Here is a 20,367-nt window from a genome sequence, read left to right as displayed (position 1 = left end):
CAAAAGTGAAGTTACTGATTAATCAATTTGGATGTCATTCATATGTCATTTTATATCATTAATTTCCCGCTTTTAAATAAAGTTTTTGGATATTCTTTTAATTATTTACTAAGTTAAAGTTATTTAATTTTTTATATTATTTCATTATTTTAAATCATTTTTTATCCTAATGCTCTTCAAAAATAATCTTTAATTATAAAAATATACATTGTTATTTTGGAAAAAATCATGGAAGAGCAAAGTAAGTGTTATCTTTTACATATTTTTTTTACAAAATTGTTGATTATAATCTTTATTTTTCAGAGTTAATAAAACGTAAAAAGAAGGTTTTAAATGAAAACAATCCCAGCAATACCATATCGGCTATACTAAATTTGGCACAGTTCTATTTTAAAGAAGAACGTTATGAAGAAGCAATCGATGAATTTAAACAAGCTGCTAGACAGAATAAAGCTTTAAACAAACTGATTGATTATGGTATATGTCATAGAATGATTGGGGAGGCTTATCTCAATATAAGAAAATTTGAAAAAGCTTTAGAACACCAACAGATTCATTTACAAATCTCTAAACAAGAAAAAAATAAGTTGGAAGAACAGAGAGCTCTTGCTACTATTGGACATACTTATTTAACCAGTTACTTAGAAGGTACAAATCATGATAACAAAACGCCTTTACATTTTGCTTATAAGATTTTTATGAAAAGTTTGGGAGTTTGTGAAAGGTAAAATGAAACATACAAGTAATTAATTCTTGAGAAAAACATTTCTTTTTTACTTTTATAGTTTAACAGATATAAGTAAAAGGGAACACATGGATATGATGAGTCGTCTTTTTGCTAATTTAGGAATTGTTCAGGAATCTTTAATTAATTTTGATAAGGCTTTAGAATTGGTTATGAAAAGTGTTACAATATCGAAAAATTACGATCTTCATGAACAGTTACAAAGAAATCACTGTTTATTGGGATCTATTTATACAAAAATGGGCAGTTTTAGTAATGCTATTCATGAATATAATTTATCTATGGAAATTGCTGGTGAGTAAGAAGGATTATAGAAAAAAGAGTTGTAGTTTTGTATATATTATAATATAGAAAATGCTTTATAATCACTTATATGTAACTATCTATGCGAAGTTAGCCCATAATTATAACAGGTGTCCCAATAAGGGTATGGACCGGCTGTATCTCGATAATGGTAAGGCCTAGAAGTTTGGAAAAATACTTACTTTCTCACTGAGTACTATATCTATTCATGATACCTTCCCAGTCAGTTATTTGGCATTTTTGCGGAATTCAAAATCGGTTTTTAATTATAATAATAATAATTAAGAAATAAGACATTAACAAATTAACAAGAAAGAAGAAATAGCACATGCTATAAAACAAATATAACTCACATAAACACCCCTACACTATTATTGTTAGTTAGTTTATACATCCTCTGCATGGGGAAGTTGGCTAAAATATTGGATCTGCAATTCCTCAGATAAAACTCATTGGTACTACATGTAGTACGCGTAGGCATCGAGAAAATGATCCGCGAAAACAACCAACCACAATCCAATTCACCTTGCACTACCTTTTATAAAAACTTGATACACTGGTCATCTCTTCTCACGTCCAGTGCAGTGAAGTTGTGACGTTGCAGTAGAGATGCGTAATCCGTTCCACGATCCAAGTATGATCCGTCCAAGTGTAGAGACAAATATTTGAGAAATCTCTGAATTCTTTCCAATATAAGTCTATGACACCCATATTGTGGTGACCAAATTACAGACCCATATTTCAATTTGGACAATACAAAGGTCAAAAACAGGGACATGTACACACCAATGTCAGAAAATCTTGCGATCTTTGATTCGAGGTTCATCGTAATGGTCGAAAGAAAAAATTTGAAAAAACGATGAAAATATATTTATTAAAAAATATTTAAAATCAGTGCGACTAGTTTCGGGAGTAACTTCTCCCTTCTTCTAGCACGACTGAAATGTACAAATTATTTGTTAGTATTAAAATTAACTAGATAATAGGATGTTAATAGTTACCGTCAAATTACGAGATAGTTGTTGGAGAGTAGAATTCAATTAACATCTCAAACGATCTACGAGAAAAAGTATGGAAAATATGACACATTGAACAACCTCTAAAGTTTAAATTCCAAAAATTCCAAATTATTAACAAAGTTAAAAGCCTGATGGGCAAGATAATTTAAGAATTAATCTTAAATCTTAACGATGAAAATTATGTTTTTAAGATTTAATTCTTAAATTATCTTGCCCATCAGGCTTTTAACTTTGTTAATAATTTGGAATTTTTGGAATTAATCTTAAATCTTAACGATGAAAATCATGTCTTTTTCTCGTGGATCGTTTGAGATGTTAATTGGATTCTACTCTCCGACTACCATCTCGTAATTTGACGGTAACTATTAACATCCTATTATCTAGTTAATTTTAATACTAACAAATGATTTGTACATTTCAGTCGTGCCAGAAGAAGGGAGAAGTTACTCCCGAAACTAGTCGCACTGATTTTAAATATTTTTTAATAAATATATTTTCATCGTTTTTTCAAATGTCAGAAAAGGCACGCGAGGTGCGCAAAACGAAATTAAGCGTTCTCGCCGCAGAAGATGCAATATCTTCAAAACACAGTTTGCGATTAAAAGTATCTCCCAGATCCTTGATTGTAGATAGTTTCGCAAGAAGAACATCTTCTATATAATAAGAAGATGTTCATTAGGAGACAGCTCACTACTTGATGTAGAGTGTACATCAACCATGTTGTAAGCAGAGACACCAGTATATACTCTAGAGCAGCGAATCGCAATTCGCGAAGGGTATTATATTTAATAATAGATTTAACTTCTTATGGGTCACATTAAGATTTTATTGTTATTTTTGGGTCGTTACTTAAAAATGTTTGCGGAACGCTGCTCTAGAGAATTGATCTGCAAAAGCATTAACTATTTTTTTGACACGCATTTTGACAGGAAGTCGAGAGGTCGTTGTTTTCTGTCTTATATAACTCCAAAAGTTATGTTGATCAGAATTAAGCGATTGTTCAGCACTAATAGTAAAGGAAGTATACACATCAGTGATTTTCTGTTTAGTCAAACACCTCAGTCTTTTGTATTCCGTTGAATAGAAAGCACTATTGCTTCTCCTCCACTTCCTCGTATAATACTCTTTTAACTTTAATAGCCGCTTCATTTCTGGGGTATACCAAATAGGGTGTGGGGATCTACCGCACAATTTCTTAGGAACAAATAAATCCAAAATCTCATACCACTTTGTATAGAAAGCTCGCAGTATAAGTTGACTCTTCGACCACCCAAAGACGAAAAGTTCGGCAAACCATCATTTGCTGTCAGTAAATTCATTATAATATCTAAGGCGGGAATGATACTGATCCTCTAACAAGATCAAATCGATGATCAGTATTTGTCAGAACCAAATCCAATAGACGATTGTCACAGTTTAATACATGATTGAGTTGAAGAAGATCCAGAAAGTCACAAAAATTACGAAATAACTCTACACATTTTTTCCACATTTGGTTGATATGTCAGGTGCCTTAATATATTCAGGCATATTAAAATCACGAAGGATAAGGACAGGATAATTCAAAACTTTACGTTCTAAGGCGTCCAAGACACATAGCAAATCAGGTTGCGGATTATCAGGAGTTATGTACAACACTACGATATATAAGGTCACTGACCATAAAGAGCACTTGCAAATCAACACATCGACAAGTGGTACTAAAGACTGAATATCTGTAGAATCAAAAAATGCAGTACATGTAAAATCCTATCTAATTGGGGGTTAACTTTGCATAGGTCATATAACCTTCATTGATGTCTGTTACATACGAGGTGTGTAAATTAAGTAATGACACTGGAGCGTCAGGTGACCATATGATACGCCTGCAGTACTAGTTTGAACTCGTTAAAGTCATTTAGTTGTCCATAGCGATTTGTTTCGTGAAACAGTTTTTTCTAGTGCGTTCTAAAAATTTCGAGCAACGGTCTGCCATCACGTTTTGATTCAGACTTGGACACAGTGCAAGAGAAACTGACAGTGTTTTGTTAAGGGCCCAGGTTTTTCGATGGTTTAAGGAAGAGAGTTGATTAAAGATGAACCACGAAGCGGAAGGCGTTCATCTTCAAGAGCCGATGAAAATGTCGACAGAATCCGGGATCTTATGCATTCATCAGATTTTGACCAATGAATTGGGGAGGAGAAAAATCTGCACAAAATTGGTTCCGAAAAACCTTTCGCGGCAGGAGGAAAAGGTGCCTTGACTTTTTGGAATGGATTGAAGATGATGCCCATTTTCTGGAAAGTGTCATTACTGGAGATGAGTCTTGGGTGTTTGAGTACGAGCCGAAAACCAAGCGCCAGAGCATGGAGTGGCACCTCTCCAAGGCATAACAAAGCAAGAATGAGCAAGTCGAAGATCAAATGTATGGTGGTTTGTTTTTTCAATATCCAACACTTTTACCGACAGGTTCATGAAAAACTTCGAAAAAGGGTCATTCGTGTGGTGCGAAACATCAAGAACAACTAGTTGTAGCATCACTATAATGTGACTTGTCACATAACAATTTCAATAAACGAGTTTTTGGCCAATAAAAACATTCCTGTGGCTCCTCAGCCTCGTTATTCGCCTGATTTGAGTCCTTGTGACTTTTTCCTTGTCCCCAGGTTGCAAAATCACCTCAAGGGAACTCATTTTGAGACATTCAAACGGCTGTAACCGACCAACTGAAGGCTATACCAGTATCGGAGTTTCAGCACTGCTAAGAGAATTGGAAGAACCGTCTCCAGCGCTGTGTGGCTTCAAAAGGAAGTTATTTGGAAAGAGATAATATTGAGTTGTAATTCTATTCAAATAAAAAAATTTAAAAATCAGTCTCATTACTTAATTTACACACTTCGTACATTGTTTTGTCAAAATGTGATCAAGGATTAACATTTAATAGGATTAAGAATTTTTTAATGTATCTTATTTAATATTAATTTAATTTATCTTTTTAAGGGCGACTACCAGATAAAATAAAATTAATATCATCAGCTTTGTTATCAAAATCGGATTTATTGGTAAAATTAGGCGATTATCACGGTGCAAAAACGGCCCTTTTAAAAGCGTACAAACTAAAAAATCCATCAGAATACACCAAGGACTTAATCGAACGTAATTTAAAAACGGTCGTTGCGATGTGTTACACAGAAGAAAAACTTTCAACAACCGCAGATACCGATCATGAATCCCGTAAGAAATTGTACGAAAAAATGGGTGATGGATCAAGTGCTTTAAATTGTTACTCAAAAGCGATAGAGTATTACGAAAAAATGTTGGATTCGGCAATTAAAAACGGCGACACAGGAAAAAATTTAAGTCCCGCTTATGTGAGTTTAGCTCAAACTTATCTTGATAACAAACAATATGATTTAGCCATTGAATATTTCGAAAAAGACTTTAACGTAAATCAATTAGATACAAAAGAAGCGACTAACAGTTTATTTAGTATTATTGAAGCGATGAAAGAGGCGGGAAAAGATTACCAAGAAATTGAAATGATTTTTCAACAGGCTAAAGATTTAACTACCCGCGCCAATAATTTACATTTACACGGGAGAGTTTTATCCCGACAAAAAACATTTATTGAAAAAAATTACGACTTTTTAACCACCGAACAAATACAAAAACAACTCGACGATTTAAATTATGAATCATCAGATGACGATGAAAGTTGTGATTCGCCTCAAACGCCAGCGATTGGCGATGAAATCGATTTAAATAATATAACAGATATTTCCGATGATGATGACGATACTAAACAAAAAGAAAAAGAATCTAGATCGATTCGTAAACGTACAAAAGCGTTTACCATCAAACGTAATAATAAGGGAGAAACTCAACTACACACAGCGTGCATTCAAGGAAATTTAGTATTAGTGGAACGACTTTTGGATCAAGGCCACGCTGTTAACGTTCGAGATAACTGTGGTTGGTTACCGATACACGAAGCTTGTATTAACGGTCATTTCGAAATTGTTGAACGCCTAATTCAGAAAGGGGCCGCGATAAACGATCGTGGCGGAACTTTATGCAATGGGATAACCCCGCTACATGATGCCACTTCAAACGGACATTTACAAATTATCCAATTATTATTAGATAAAGGAGCGAATGTTGTTTCAAAAACCGATGAGGGTGAGACACCGTTTCATTTTTTAAAACGATGGAAAAGCGATCACGAGATAACAACGAGAGAAGAAAACGATATCTTTGAGCGAATTTTTAACCGGATGGAACAAGTTTTAGAAAAATGCGGTCAAATAGACTCAATTGAAATTGAAAAAAATAATTCTGAAGAATTAAAATCTTATAGTAATCATCGTTTAGGAACTTTACGTCGATCCCATTCAATGATTATTGAAAGTAGCGAAGACACCGAGTCTTCTAACCAATCAGAAAATGAGTTAATTAACGTTAAATTTCAATATAAAGAGGTTATGAATAATTTGAGAAATCGCCCAAGAGAAAATACGTTTCACTCAATTAATAATAAATCAACAAAAAGATCTGCTTTATTAACAAGCGATGATGTAGACGATGATTGGTTAGAAGATGATTTAGGAAATTGTTCGATTAAAAAACGAAAAATCAATTCAATTTGTTCGACGACGAATATTCGCAGAAGTTACGATAAAGAGAATCGAAGCTCCGACGGAGAAATGAATTCTTTAGATATTCCTTCGGTTTCTAGACTTTCCAGCCCGCTTCCGAAAACAAATCAAGTAATTAAAAGAAAACGTCAAGTTTCGTTGATTTCATCGGGGTTTACTCGAAAAAGAAGCGATAGTTCGATAAGTTCATCTTCGTCACCTAAAAAGTCACAAACGAGGAATAGTTTTATGGAAAATAGCATTTCAGATAAGGATGAAAATAATTTTCAGGGTGATACCTCAATTAAAAGAAATTCCCCGAGGAGTAGCCAAAATGAACAAACCGTTTTTGTCGATATAAGAATTTTGGATAAATTATATAGAGTTCCTGTGATTTACTCGGAAATTAATACTTTAACTATTCAATGGTTAGCAGAGGAGGCATCAAAACGATATAGCAGGTTAAAAAAAATATATAAATTTAATAAAATTTAGAAAACGACGCGTAAGCTTTTACAAAATCATTTATTAATTTAATTAGACAAATGATTATGAATTAAAAGGATATTTTTTGTAATAGGTTCGCGTCTTGTTCTAATTTTTATTTTCAAACGTTAAAAAGGATGATAAATAGCTCAATGTTAACGTTTAATTGATTTATTTAGCATTATTAGGTTTGGAAGCGATAAGCTAGGTAAATTAATCTAAGTTTTAAGGAACTTGAAGAATAATGTTCTTGTAGTTTATATTTATTTCAACAAGAAATCATATTTTTTTTCTGCTTCTACTGTTTGTAGATAATTTGTAGATATTTATTTTAATTGATATAGGATCCTATGGGAAAGAAAGCGAAATACTTTAAAAATCTGCAAACTATCAGCAACGAGAATATTATTTGCGTGTTAAGTCTTTGCTTGGAATCACTCTGGTACCTCTTCCTCATGTTATTGTTGATGGAGCTTTTAGATTTTTGCGTCCTTATATCTCAAGAATAAATACAACCACTAAAATAAATTTTAATTATCATGACTATCAAAATCTTTCTTGAATCTATAGTTGGCATTATAATGGCATTGCCTACAGAAATAAATGGAAAATGAATTAGAAATATGTTCAAAAATTTCTTCAAATGCAGAGAATAAAGTGTTATATGACAACTAAAAGTCATTAAACAAGCACAATTTTGAAAAATTAGTTAATATGATATTAATATGAAAAATATAGTAACAAATACATTATTTTAATACGTCTGAACATTCTCCCCCGCCTTGAAAGGATTCATTACATCCTTCAAAGGTAGTGGACAGATATCAAATATATTCCATTCTCCATAACTGTTACAACCCTTTTCTGTTGTCGTTGCCAGGATGGAACTTGATAATTCGTCCCAATTTAAGAATTAAGAATTTAATTGTTTTACCAATATGGTCTCTATGTCACTTCTCTCTTTGTTGATGAGTCGTTTCAATTTTTCGTAATTTTCGAAGTTAGTTTGATATATTATGTGATGTATCTGCCTCAGGAATAGCACTCACTGGACGACTAATCAAAAAGTGGAAAGTTAAGGGTTGAATATCATTTGAATCGGTTGAGAAGGGATATAAAGGTCTAGAATTTAAGATCCATTCTATTTGACACAATAAAGTTGAAAATTCTGGATGTCGTTTAAATAATTTTATTGCTGCTTCATGTAGACCTCCAAAATATGAAGCCCGAGGAGGCATGAACTTCCAAGATATTGAATTCATCGCTAAGAATCCATTTATTAGGTCATCATTGAAACGTTGTAAGCACTTTGTACCTTCTTTCAATTCTTTATCAGCTTTTTGTTGTAGCAGACCACGTCTGGAAAGAAATCGTTTCAAACAATTGAAAAAGGTCTTGCATGTTAAATCAGAAAACAAACGTTCATTTTTAGTATTTGCCTGCCACAGTACTTTATTTCTTTAATCTCAAAAGGTCCAGTAAAATGTAGGGAAGTGAATTGAAAGGGTAATGTTATTGCCGTTCTGGGTTCGAGTTGATCTCCCATCTTTACTATATTTATTAGAATATTTTAGCATACAATACAATTTTTTAATAAACTTCTAACCGTATTTCTTTCAGATATTGGCCAAAAAGATTGTCAACTTACAGCTAAAGTAGCTGAAGTGAACTCTTTGCAGCATTTCCACAAAAATGTTTTCAACACCTGAATTATGTGTGATGCTTTAACACTACACACTTTGGATTTCAAGTACTTCCAGAAAACAAAGTTACTGAAAGACCAGTTCTTTCTATACCATGAAAATTCGTGCAGTGCGGCTTGTAACCTTATCATGCAGCAGAACGTGTCATCAATCATACGTAGTGTTGTGTTAGGCATAGTTATAGCACTTTTTCTCACATCTTCAAAGAAGTATCAGCCAACAATTGCGGTTAATCATAATTATCTTGCTTGTTGGAAAGTCTGAGAAAACGATAATTTCAGTCATAGTCTTGTGAACATTATACAGATGGAAATGACGATCTTCTCATGAAGTCTATGGACCAGTTCGATCCAAAAAAATGCCTCTTCCTCACTACTGATATAGTCATGTACGCATAGTTTAAACTTTACCGCGTTTTTTCTTGTTTATTGAACAAGTATTAACAATGTAATTCGTGTCAGAAATAGAACTGTTGTTTTTAGTTTTAAATTCTTCTTGTTGTTTAATTATATGTAAGAGATTCCCTCTGAGTGCACAAACTTATTTTTTTGTTGTTGCTAAAAGGAGAAATTTAGTTTAAAAAGTGGCATTAATGTTAAAACAGACGTTGGTAAAGACAATCATGAGACAAGCACACTTCTCGCATTTTTACTCTGTTGATTTTAACCTTCTCGTTCCTTAATCAACATCTGTCTCTGTACTTCATCACTTTTCCTTGGAAAAAAATATTAAAATTTTTTCATTATTATGCACAACTGTATAACACCTAGAAAATACATACTAATTAGTTACTTATTTTTAACACCCAATTAAACTAGATAATGTTTTGCAGCTTTTCCCAGTGGTCCAGCCTGCTTTACCCATAATATAGATAAATATTGTCATATTTTTACCGTTTTAAGACCAAAACACAAAAACGCGCACACTGCGATACGCGGAACACACGTTTAGGGATTATTGTTTTTGTTGTAATTCCGCACTATTGTTCGTATTTGAATCGACTAGGACACTAGGTCACTATATTGAACGGCTTCATCCTCTGAAGGCGACGCAGGACATCCTCGTTGTCGAGAAGCTCATGTTTAGATGCGAATGATGCAATTTCTGATGATACCGATGCTACTTTTAAGTCGCGATGGAGGTCGGTGTTTCTTATATACCAGGATGTATTCACTATGGACCTTAGTACTTTGGTCTGGAATCTTTGAACCAGACTTGCATTTATCTTCCTGGTTTTAATACTTGCTTGTATATGAGCAACTGGTTTCTTAGTGATAGTGTTGATTTTCTGCCAATAAGCCAATATAGGTGTTTAAATTCGATATCAAGTTCTTCACTTTTTTTTTTGTGAGCTTTCCATTTGATTTGGCATCCAGCGTCATAACAAGATATTTTGCGGTGTCGGCGTAAGGGACTGCATTGCCATTTATGTGTACTTTCCTATAAGTAAAGTTTATGTATGCCGATTTATTTGTATTTAGTTTTATTAGTCATCGTTTGGTTCAGTTTTCTATTGAATTTAAGGCCAATTGTAACTCATTTTCTGCAACAGCCAAGATCGCTGTGTCATCTGCGAATGTAGCTGTTAAAGTTTTTGGTACCTGAGGAAGCTCGAATGTGTAGAGTAAGTAGAGTGTTGGGCCAAGCACACTTCCTTGAGGAACTCCGGTTCGTATTTCATATAGTGGTGAATTAGCATTTTCGTATTTTACTCTAAAATATCGATCAGAAAGATACGATTTTAATAGTTGATGGTAGTATTTGGTCTAGTTTGTAATTTAAACCATCTAATCAGACTTTGTCGAAAGCTTGTGCAACATCCAAAAATACGGCGGAGCAGACTTTATTTTATTTCATTGCTATTTCGATAGTATTCGTTATTCTATGCACTTGGTCTATTGTTGCATGTTTATTCCGAAACCCAAATTGATGTGTTGATATTAGGGATTTTTCTGCTATGACAGGTTTTAGTATTTTTAATAGTAATTTTTCAAGCAGTTTTGATAGTAAGGGTAATACGAGATTGGCCTATATGATGTTACATCTGTGGGGGGTTTACCAGGTTTTGGTAAGATTATTATTTCAGCAACTTTCCATATGCTTGGGAAGTATTTCTGTTTAAAAGCAGCATTAATTATGCTAATGTAATAGTTATAGTTTAGTAATCGCCCGTTTTGGTAGAGATTTCTTTATATTTAGTTTTTGTATTTCATAATACAGTTCTTTCATTCTTACACATGGTATATCACTCTGCTGATCACTTTGAATTACGCTAGGGACACTATTTAGCATAGTTGTTGGACTGTCTTCTGTAAAAGATTCTTTCAGATGTTCAGCAAACAAATTAATTTTTTCTTGATTGCTCTTAGCCCAATTTCCATTATTATTTCGAATTGGAGGTGTATGTGTTTTTGGACCTTTAAGCTTTCTTGTTGCCTTTCACGGAGAATAATCAGTACTGGCATCGTCAGTAAGTCTTTTAAGTAATTTTAAATATTATTTTCTTTGTGGCTATCTGTTAATGCTCTTAATTCGGCTGTTATTTTATTTAATTTAGTTTTATCACTAGTAATTCTATTGGTTTGCCATTTCTTTCTTGCTTTCCGTTTTTCTGCAATTTTGTCTCTAATGAATTTAGGATAAATATTAGATTTAGGTTTTGGTTTTTAATTGGTGTTGAGGCCCAGGCTGCGTTTTGTATGTCTTTTAAGAACTTTTCTACTTCATTGTCAATGTCTTCGTTTGTTTTCATAAGAGCATTAAGATGAATTTTATTATCTAATGTTTGTTGAAATAGATTCCAATTAGTGAGTTTATTAGTTAGTGATAAAAAGGGTTTTTTGTTACATACTTTGTTATTTAGAGTAATAATTACTGGTGAGTGATCTGAGTCCAGTCTTAACTCTTCTTCTATGTTTACGAAGTTAAGCGATATATTAAGCGTAATAAAAAAAATCAAGCAAGTCCGGAATTTTACTTCTATCTGTTGGCCAGTAAGTTGGCTTCCCAGTGGAGAGCACCTCACAATTTAGGGCCTCTATTGCATGGTTCAGTTCTCTTCCTTTTGTATTTGTCAAGCGAGAACCCCAAGATATATGTTTTGCATTCAAGTCTTCTCCAAGTATAAATTTGTTGTCAAGATGTAGTAGAATTTCCTGATAATCTTCTCTTTTAACATTATGTCTTGGTGGTATGTACGTTGCTCCTACAGATATTAAGTCATTAGCAGTTTGAACTTTTACCATTATTTTTAGTTGCTGCTTTTTAGACATTTTGATTTCTTTTTTGAATCGCTCCTTGGTTTAAATTGCTTTCAATGAAATCTAGACGTGCATATAATGTTTTTATTATTTCTTCTTGTTGTTCTTATCGATTAATATACTTGCAGTTTTCTCTGCAGTTTCACCACTCGTTTTTTCGGCATAAGAGACGCCTGGCTTTATTTTATTTGAATTTACTATTTTCTTATTCCTGATGGTTTGTAGTTCCTTAATCACAATGCATCCTCGGTAGTTCGCTGGATGATTTTCTCCACAGTTGAAACATTTAGCCGGGATTTCTTTGGCTTTAGTGTATTCGCTGGTCCAGTGTTCATTTAACACATCTCGGATTTTTGTGGCAGTAAGGTTTGGTGTGGTTCCAACCTTGACACCTTTTGCACTGGGGCATTTGTTTTGGCTTTCTGTACTCTTCGATTTTGATACGCATTCCTAATATGTTTGTTATTTCATGGATTCTTTTTACATCCTCTGATGGTGCAAAATCCAAGATGTATAAAGATATTTAAATATAAACATTTTTTTTAAAAATTAACCAAGGGTTACAATTCACACATTTTTTTAAATCTTAATGATTTATTAAAATTGTTATAATTTTATTTCATTTTTTTAACGTTTCAAGATAAAATAAAATCTTATTACATCTTTAATTAATTAAATAACATCTTTATAACTTTTTAGAAAAGAATGTATGAAACCTTCTTTAGAATTACAAACAAAAAGCGGTGCTATTTTAGCAGAAGACGACCCTATAAATATATTATTTCTGCTCGGTAGTACTCAATGTGAAGAAATTATCGGAAATGTGCTTAAATGGAACATCCAACCGATTTTGGAACGATACAAAGAATCTTGTGTATCCTTAGGATTAAGTAAGTTAAAAAATTCTTTTTTACTTTAATTAAAATATGTTGATTTTAGATGAAAATTCGGATCTGTCGAAAATTCTACGTGAAACATCAACAATATTGAATTTATCCAATAAAAATTTAGAATCAGACTCGATTACACCGCTTTGTAAAGCTTTAAATAGACACGTATCTTTGGTTAATTTAGATTTATCAGGAAATTATGGCCTTAAAGAAGAAGAAATTAATTTGTTAAGTTCAGCGTTTTCGTCATTTAAAAATTTATCAGTTTTAAATTTAAGTAATACGAATTTAAATGAATCATCTCTTGGTGTTTTAGCACAAACATTTTTACAAACGGATTCGTCAATTTTGGAGAATTTAATTAGTTTAGATTTGAGTTATAATCCTATAGGGGATGAGGGATTACCACATTTAGCTGTAATAACACGCAATGTAAAATTAAAAAGTTTATTTTTAAAAGATGTAGATTTTACAAGTAAAATTTTTGATAACATCACAAATTCATCGATAGAACTTTACTTAGATTTTTTACAATGTTTCGATTTAAGTTATAATAATTTAGATAAAAATGACGTGATTAAATTTGTATCTTGGATCCAACCGAGCGAAATTGAAACGTTAGATATTTCGAATAATTCGATTACAGAATCCGGTTTATTAATGGAAATTGTTTGTTCGTTTCAAACGGTTGATGTTGTTAAAATAAAAAATTTAAATTTGTCAAGATGTCGAACGACCGATTCGGAAATTTACGAACTTATAAACTTGCTTGAAAAAACACCAACTTTATTAAATACGTTAAATTTATCTTATAATGAAGAAATCACATCGATATCTTTAAGAAGATTCTTACAAGGAAATTTAAATTTAAAAAGCTTAATTTTAATTGGGTGTAATAATTTTAAGTATTTTGAAGATTCTTGGGAAGTTCTTAATAAAAATTTGATTTCGATTACTTTAAATGCCGATGGTAATGATGAAATTGAAAAATTGGTGAATATGTGGCGAAAAAGTCGGGTTGATGTTAAAATTAGTCGCGATCTTCCAAGTTTATTAAAATTAAGTACAGAGAGGTGATTTAATAAATTTTAATGTAAATATGTGTTTTTTAAAGTTTATTAGTACTTTATATGACACCATTGTACATCAATAAATTAAAATAAAAAGGAACTTTTAAGTCTTTGTTATCAAAATAAAATACATTTAAAGATTTTTTTGTAATGTAAATTTTTTTTATAGTTGTGCGTTGATTTTTCAAAAATAATCTATGGCACAATAAGTACACGTACATACATATTAAAAATATTTAATTAAAAAGTAAATTAAATAACTTTATGGCTCGGTTTTATAAATAGCTTTATAAAACCGAGCTTAGATCTTTAGTTTTTAATATCCACTAAAAGTTATTTTTTTTCTATTTATTATTATTGCATTTTTGTTTTATATATGTCACGTTTTATTAATTGCTTAGATTAGACATAAAAATAATCGCGATTTCATTCATCCTTGCGCTGCAATCATTTAGAGCACCGACATTTATCACGAATCAACAAACTAATTAATTTAATTTTCTTTTAACAGTCTATTAACAGATTTACATACTAACAAGAATACGTTTAGGGTTTTTTAATCCGCTCGTTTTATTTAATAGATTTGAGTTTCTTATTGAAGAAAATATAAACCTTGTTAATCAGTCCGTTAAAACACGCGTTTGCAAATGTCGGTCAATTTTTGGAGTAGAAAACATGTTCTCTCATATCCATATAATAAACTCGTATAATCTTAGAAATAGGAAACATTAACGACGAGAATTATTGTTTTTTTTTATCTAGATCACATTCGAAAAGTTTCTTACGAGTCTATGTACAAAAATATTTCACAATTATTAATTACAACAACATCGCAGTGTTTTTTTTCTTTATTTATTTTTTTTTGAAAATATGTATCTATCGTTTTATAAAAATACTAACACAAAATTTAAATTGATTTCCTTTTTAAACATAAAAATTATTGCTTGTTCTAAATTGAAATAAATGTTGCTACTACACACTAACATTGATTCGTAAATGTTCTATAAACAGAATGAGTTAAGCTAAGAGAAAAAAGATATAATTTGTTTTAAATAAATATTTTTGTTGTGTCAGCTGCTGCAAGATAATTTTCATATAAGTAAAGGTAGATATAAAATTTAGTGAAAACTAATAGATAAAACTGGCAAAAAATGTTGTAAAACATGATGAGCAACAGCAAAATTAATCGTGCCTTATTAAGTTCATCACCATGAGTAAACCTCTTAGAAATAAACATGTTTGAGGTAATATTTTAATGATAGGGATTATAGAGTAAGGTTGTGGAAGAGAGACGAGTTAGTGACCTTGTTTGTTGGCTTACAATAACTTTGTTCGAATTAATTTATCAATAGCTTTCATCAAGAAGTCAATTTTGTACACATTATGAACTTCTTTCATCACCACAAAGACACTCGTATGATATCATGTGATTCCTGCTACTGAAGGTACTTCAATACACATTTTATGTGAAACTAGTTGACTTTAACTTTATTTTCTATTATTATTAACTCACATTATTTAGCGTTATAGTAAAAGGGAAAGTCCTTGTTAAAGTTGACTTAATATATTTACAAAAGATATACATGAAGTGTAGATATAGAAATATAATGTAAATTAGAATCAAAGACCACTAAAGAACATCTCTTAAAACAACAAGATTAATCTTATATGTTGTTAAAATTTAATAATATATTCTTAAAGTCTCTGATGATGGCTTAAGCCGAAACCGGTTAGACAAAAAAAATAGAAGGACCACGAAAAGTATTGTTTTTATTCTAATTTACATAAAATAACTTGTCGAAATGGATCAAACTTCCTCATCTAGATATAGAAATGCATGAAGTCGTTAGCAAATTAAAGAAAGAAATGGAACTAATTAAGCCTTTCAATACTGGGTGTTTTATAATCTGAATCGTAATCATACAATCGGTCGCAGTCGGTCATGTATTCGTTGGTTTGTTTAAAAAAAGGAATTCTAAGTATTTACGATAATTAATAAGGGATTTCAAAGAGAATCCGTTAATATTTTCTAGAGTATCTAATGATTTCTAACGTCACTTAGGACTTCTTATGCAATACAAGGCTTTCAAACAATACATGAATATCTATAACTTTTAATGAATTCCAGTAATACATAAGCTTTTCCAAGGACGCAAATCTCCACTAATCTGTCAGTGTTTCTAGAAGTTTTTCAAAACGTTTCAGAAGGTTTTTACAGATATCAAACATGACTCTGTACTTCTTAGAATTTTTGTAGTTATTTTCAAAAAATTTATAAAAATGTTTAAGAGTATTTTTTAGGTATTAACAAATTTACAAACCAGTTTTAAGGATTTTTAGAGTAAATTTTCAGGGTTTTCTATTTTCAATCATCATAACGAAGAGAATTTGTAATTGGCGTAATTTTAATATAACAGAACAAGTTCATGCCAGTTTCAGTGATAATGGGGCAAATATAGATAAATCCCTGCCGGAGGTATTTGCCACCATAATATGTACTGGGCTTTACTTATTCTGCCTGTCTATATTTTTGCTCTTAATGAGAAAAAATATCAACACAATAGTGGAAAAAATAATTGAACAGTTGGTAATCGATGTTGAAATAGTGAAGCAGTATTTAAAAAAGAAGCCAAATCCGTGGGGACTAAGAGTGTTCATGCTTTGTGGTGCATCTGGTATCATATATCGTTCGATTGTGTACTAAAGCTCTACTACTCTTCAAAGAATTTATCAAAATGGTATATCAACAAATTTTTAACTTATTTGTCTCAAATTGCATAAAAAAGATATCACCATAAGTGTTTTAGGTTAATATATCCTGGCAGTTTCCGAATGTTTCGTATAAAATGGTAGTCTTGATGTAATAAATTCTGCTTGAATCATAAGATGATCTATGGCCACTTATTACTGACGTCTAAACATTACTGACATAAAACCAAGAGATTCTTCAGCACATATAAAAAAGAGCTACAATGTTTACCAAAACCTGTTCAACTGAATCTCATAGAATTATGTCACACCCATACATACAGTGTGTTTGATTTTAGCTGTCACAGCAGATATCTTGATTATTGCTGGAGATGTGACAAAATGTTATAGAAGGAAAGTTGCTCCATATTTAATACAATAATACCTTACGTAAATTCGAAGATACGTAACTACGAATTTGTCCGTTATATTTTTTGTCGCATATTTCCCTGTTTCGCTCAGTAGCGGATTGAATCATAAAATTTTCTAGCTCCTTCAGTTTATGCGAGTTCTTCGTAGAAAGTTGATTAATCAGTTTTATTAGTTTTTCTTTCATATTAGTTATTATGTCAAAAGAATTAATGTCAAAGAATTCGTTTCTTCGAATTTTCCAAGAAAAAACGCAAAACCTTGACATTAGAAATAAAGCATGAGATTTTGAAAAATTTAGAACAAGGCCTGAAAACATGTGAATTAGCAAACAAATACAATTTATCCTATACTACTGTGTATACAATAATAAAATTCTCGACGCAGTTAAAAATGCTCAGCCGTTAACTTCTAATATAATTCGCATGGTTTGATAGCGGAAGTGGAATCTTTACCTAAAGAATGGTGCGAAAAGCAAGTAAAAGTCAATAATTGTCCAGTTCACCAAGATACTATATACAATCAAGCCAAATAGATTTTTGAAGAACTAAAGTCACAAGTTGGTGATGAAACCTTTTTAGCCAGCAATAGTTGGTTTTGTCGATTTAAAAAAAGATGCGACTGGCGCAATATTGCACAGAGTGGAGAAGCAGCAAGTGAAGATAAAGTTGCTGCATCTACTTTTCTTGGCAAATTAAAGAATATAATACAAGAAGGCGGCTATAGTTCATAGACTATATTTAATGTAGACGAAATGGAAGAAAATGCCGCGAAGAATTTATATTGCACGTGATGAAAAGGTGTTTCCAGAATTTAAAGCAGCAAAAAATCGATTAACGCTTATGCTCGGTGGAAACGCTGCTGGCGATTGTAAATTGAAACCATTATTTGAAAAACTTGGGTTACTGCTTCTTTATTTGAAGACTGGTTTCGGAATCACTTTGTCCCGGAAGTTGAACGGTACTGTTCCTCTAAAAACATCGGATTTAAAGTGATATTAATTATTGATAACGCACCTGGAGATTCGGCTGCTAACCTTATCGATCCTCGCGTCATAGTAATGTTTTTGCTCCCAAATGCAACTAGTTTACTTCAACCTATGGAGCAAGGTGTTATAAAAACATTGAAAGCTTATTATACTCGACGATCATTTAGACGTTTAAATAAATCTATGAATCACGATGACAACTTATCCGTTAAGGAAATTTGGGATAAGTTTAATATTCTTGATGCTATTAGATTGATAAAAGAATCGTGGGACGAAATTTCCTCAAATACGCTGAAGGGAGTTTGGAAAAAACTTTGCCCGGACTTTTTCGCTGACTCACCAGAAACAGTGCCAGAAAACGATATAACCGAAGTAGTACTAAATATTGTTACTTTAGGAAAACAAGTCGATTTGGTAGTTGATAATGAAGATATCATTATGTTGTTGGAGTCGCATGATGAGGAGCTTACTGTGCAAGATCTGATTGAAATGCAACAACAAAATGACGGTGAAGACGGTATTACTATATTCTATTATCTGCCATATTCGAAAATAGTATATTAAAAACAAGTTTCGTAAGACACGTTTGAAATGCACGAATTCAAGTTGAATGTTTTAATGAATGAGTGCTTTAAGTCTTATGAAACGTGTTTTTATGCTATTTTTTGTAATTCGCGTTTTTATCCTTTTTTTTTCTCAAAACTAAAATAAATTTTAACAATATAGGGAAATAGGTATGTAGCAGTTGGTAATACCGTAACACTTGAAAATAGAAATTTGAATTGACAATTAGAAACTGTCAAAACACAAAACGTATTCACCTGATAAATATGTTTCATGTACACCTCCCAAAATAAGAGAAATTGCTCAGAGTTCAATGTCCTCATCATTGTGGACCTTGTATTCGATGCTAAGAACGTGTTAAACATCCATAGACAAACATTGTCACATTGACAACTAGAAAATTAATGACCCAATGTCACCAACTTGAACTGATTCCATAAAATGTTACTAAAATCTCATTACAGCATCCGTTTGAGTACTGTTATAGCTTTCATTACTGTCGCGAATTACATAATAGTATATTATTCAACAAGCATATAATGGCGTAACATCCATTATACGCTATATATAAGTTGAATACTATACTTTATCTACAACTATTTAATTTTGAAAAAAAAATCAAAAATGGAAAAAAAAGCTTGATAGACATTTCAGACATAACACCAATATAAGAAAGCTGTCATTTCTGTTATATTTTATTTTTTGATCAGTAGGTCGTGTCAGAACTGTGGAATAATGGCTTTATTATTCAACACTTTGTCAGTCATGAGTAATGCGTGTCATTACCCGTCAAAAATCAAATGTGTAACGAATAGATAATTCAATAGTTGTAGATAAAATAATTAAACATCCAAGTATCATGAACAATACTTTGGGCGGCAGACATCTTTGAAGTCATATCCGTCCGAAATTTTATCCATGATATAAGAAATCATGTCGAGCGACTTCAAAGATGTCGGCCGCAGCAAATATCAGGAACAATACTTAGGGCGGCCGACGTCTTCAAAATCGGCCGAGCTTATTTCTTCCATAAACTTCAGCAGGGTAGACTTAATTATACGTTCCGAATCCCGAGTGATACTATTAACAAGTTTATGGAAGAAACAATCTCGGCCGACTTGGAATACGTCGGGCCCCTCAAGTATTGTTCGTGATATGCACGTCTTCAAAGTCGGCAGAGATTATGTTGTATATCACGAAAATGGGATTCGTTGCGGATAACGCTCAGAATTCTGAGCATATTACAAAAAACTTTTAGATTGAAAGTTGTAGAAAATTTTATTCTCAACAACATTGCTCTCTTTCACTTTTGCTCTCAGTTGCATAAATATCGAGAAAAACACGAAAATATGAAAATTGGATGAATTCGTAGTTTTCCACGTTGTTAATAATAACTTGAGTTTCTGAGCATATTACAAATAATGTGATATATCATTATAACTTAATTGCTTTTATAGTTTTATAATATTTAATAAAATTGAGGACGTTCCATTTAAAATTTCAAATACTTTCGCTGTATCTAACACATTTGATGCTTACTTGCTTTTTTGAATATGGCAGATAATAGAATATTAAGTGTGGAGCAACTTTCCTTTTATAACATTTTGT

The 20,367-nt window shown here is 31.9% G+C and overlaps 2 protein-coding genes across 2 annotated transcripts; both read left to right on the top strand.

The window, feature by feature from the left end:
- The first annotated feature begins 36 nt into the window (after positions 1 to 36).
- Positions 37 to 14,233, top strand: LOC111426845 (tonsoku-like protein). Its single transcript, XM_023061655.2, has 6 exons — positions 37 to 241; positions 304 to 724; positions 786 to 1,039; positions 5,048 to 7,142; positions 12,830 to 13,020; positions 13,070 to 14,233. Exons 1-6 carry the CDS (start codon positions 229 to 231, stop codon positions 14,095 to 14,097), a joined length of 4,002 nt encoding a protein of 1,333 aa, XP_022917423.2. The 5' UTR covers positions 37 to 228; the 3' UTR covers positions 14,098 to 14,233.
- Positions 14,234 to 17,971: 3,738 nt separating this feature from the next.
- LOC139429769 (tigger transposable element-derived protein 1-like) lies at positions 17,972 to 20,224 on the top strand. The gene is made up of 3 exons (XM_071195890.1): positions 17,972 to 18,077; positions 18,131 to 18,712; positions 20,217 to 20,224. The coding sequence occupies exons 1-3, from the start codon at positions 17,972 to 17,974 to the stop codon at positions 20,222 to 20,224; spliced, it is 696 nt and encodes a 231-aa protein (XP_071051991.1).
- Positions 20,225 to 20,367: the final 143 nt, after the last annotated feature.

Source organism: Onthophagus taurus, chromosome 1 (assembly GCF_036711975.1).
Source record: "Onthophagus taurus isolate NC chromosome 1, IU_Otau_3.0, whole genome shotgun sequence".
NCBI classification, from domain to species: Eukaryota; Metazoa; Arthropoda; class Insecta; order Coleoptera; family Scarabaeidae; genus Onthophagus; species Onthophagus taurus.
This window is presented reverse-complemented; position numbering and strand designations above follow the sequence as displayed.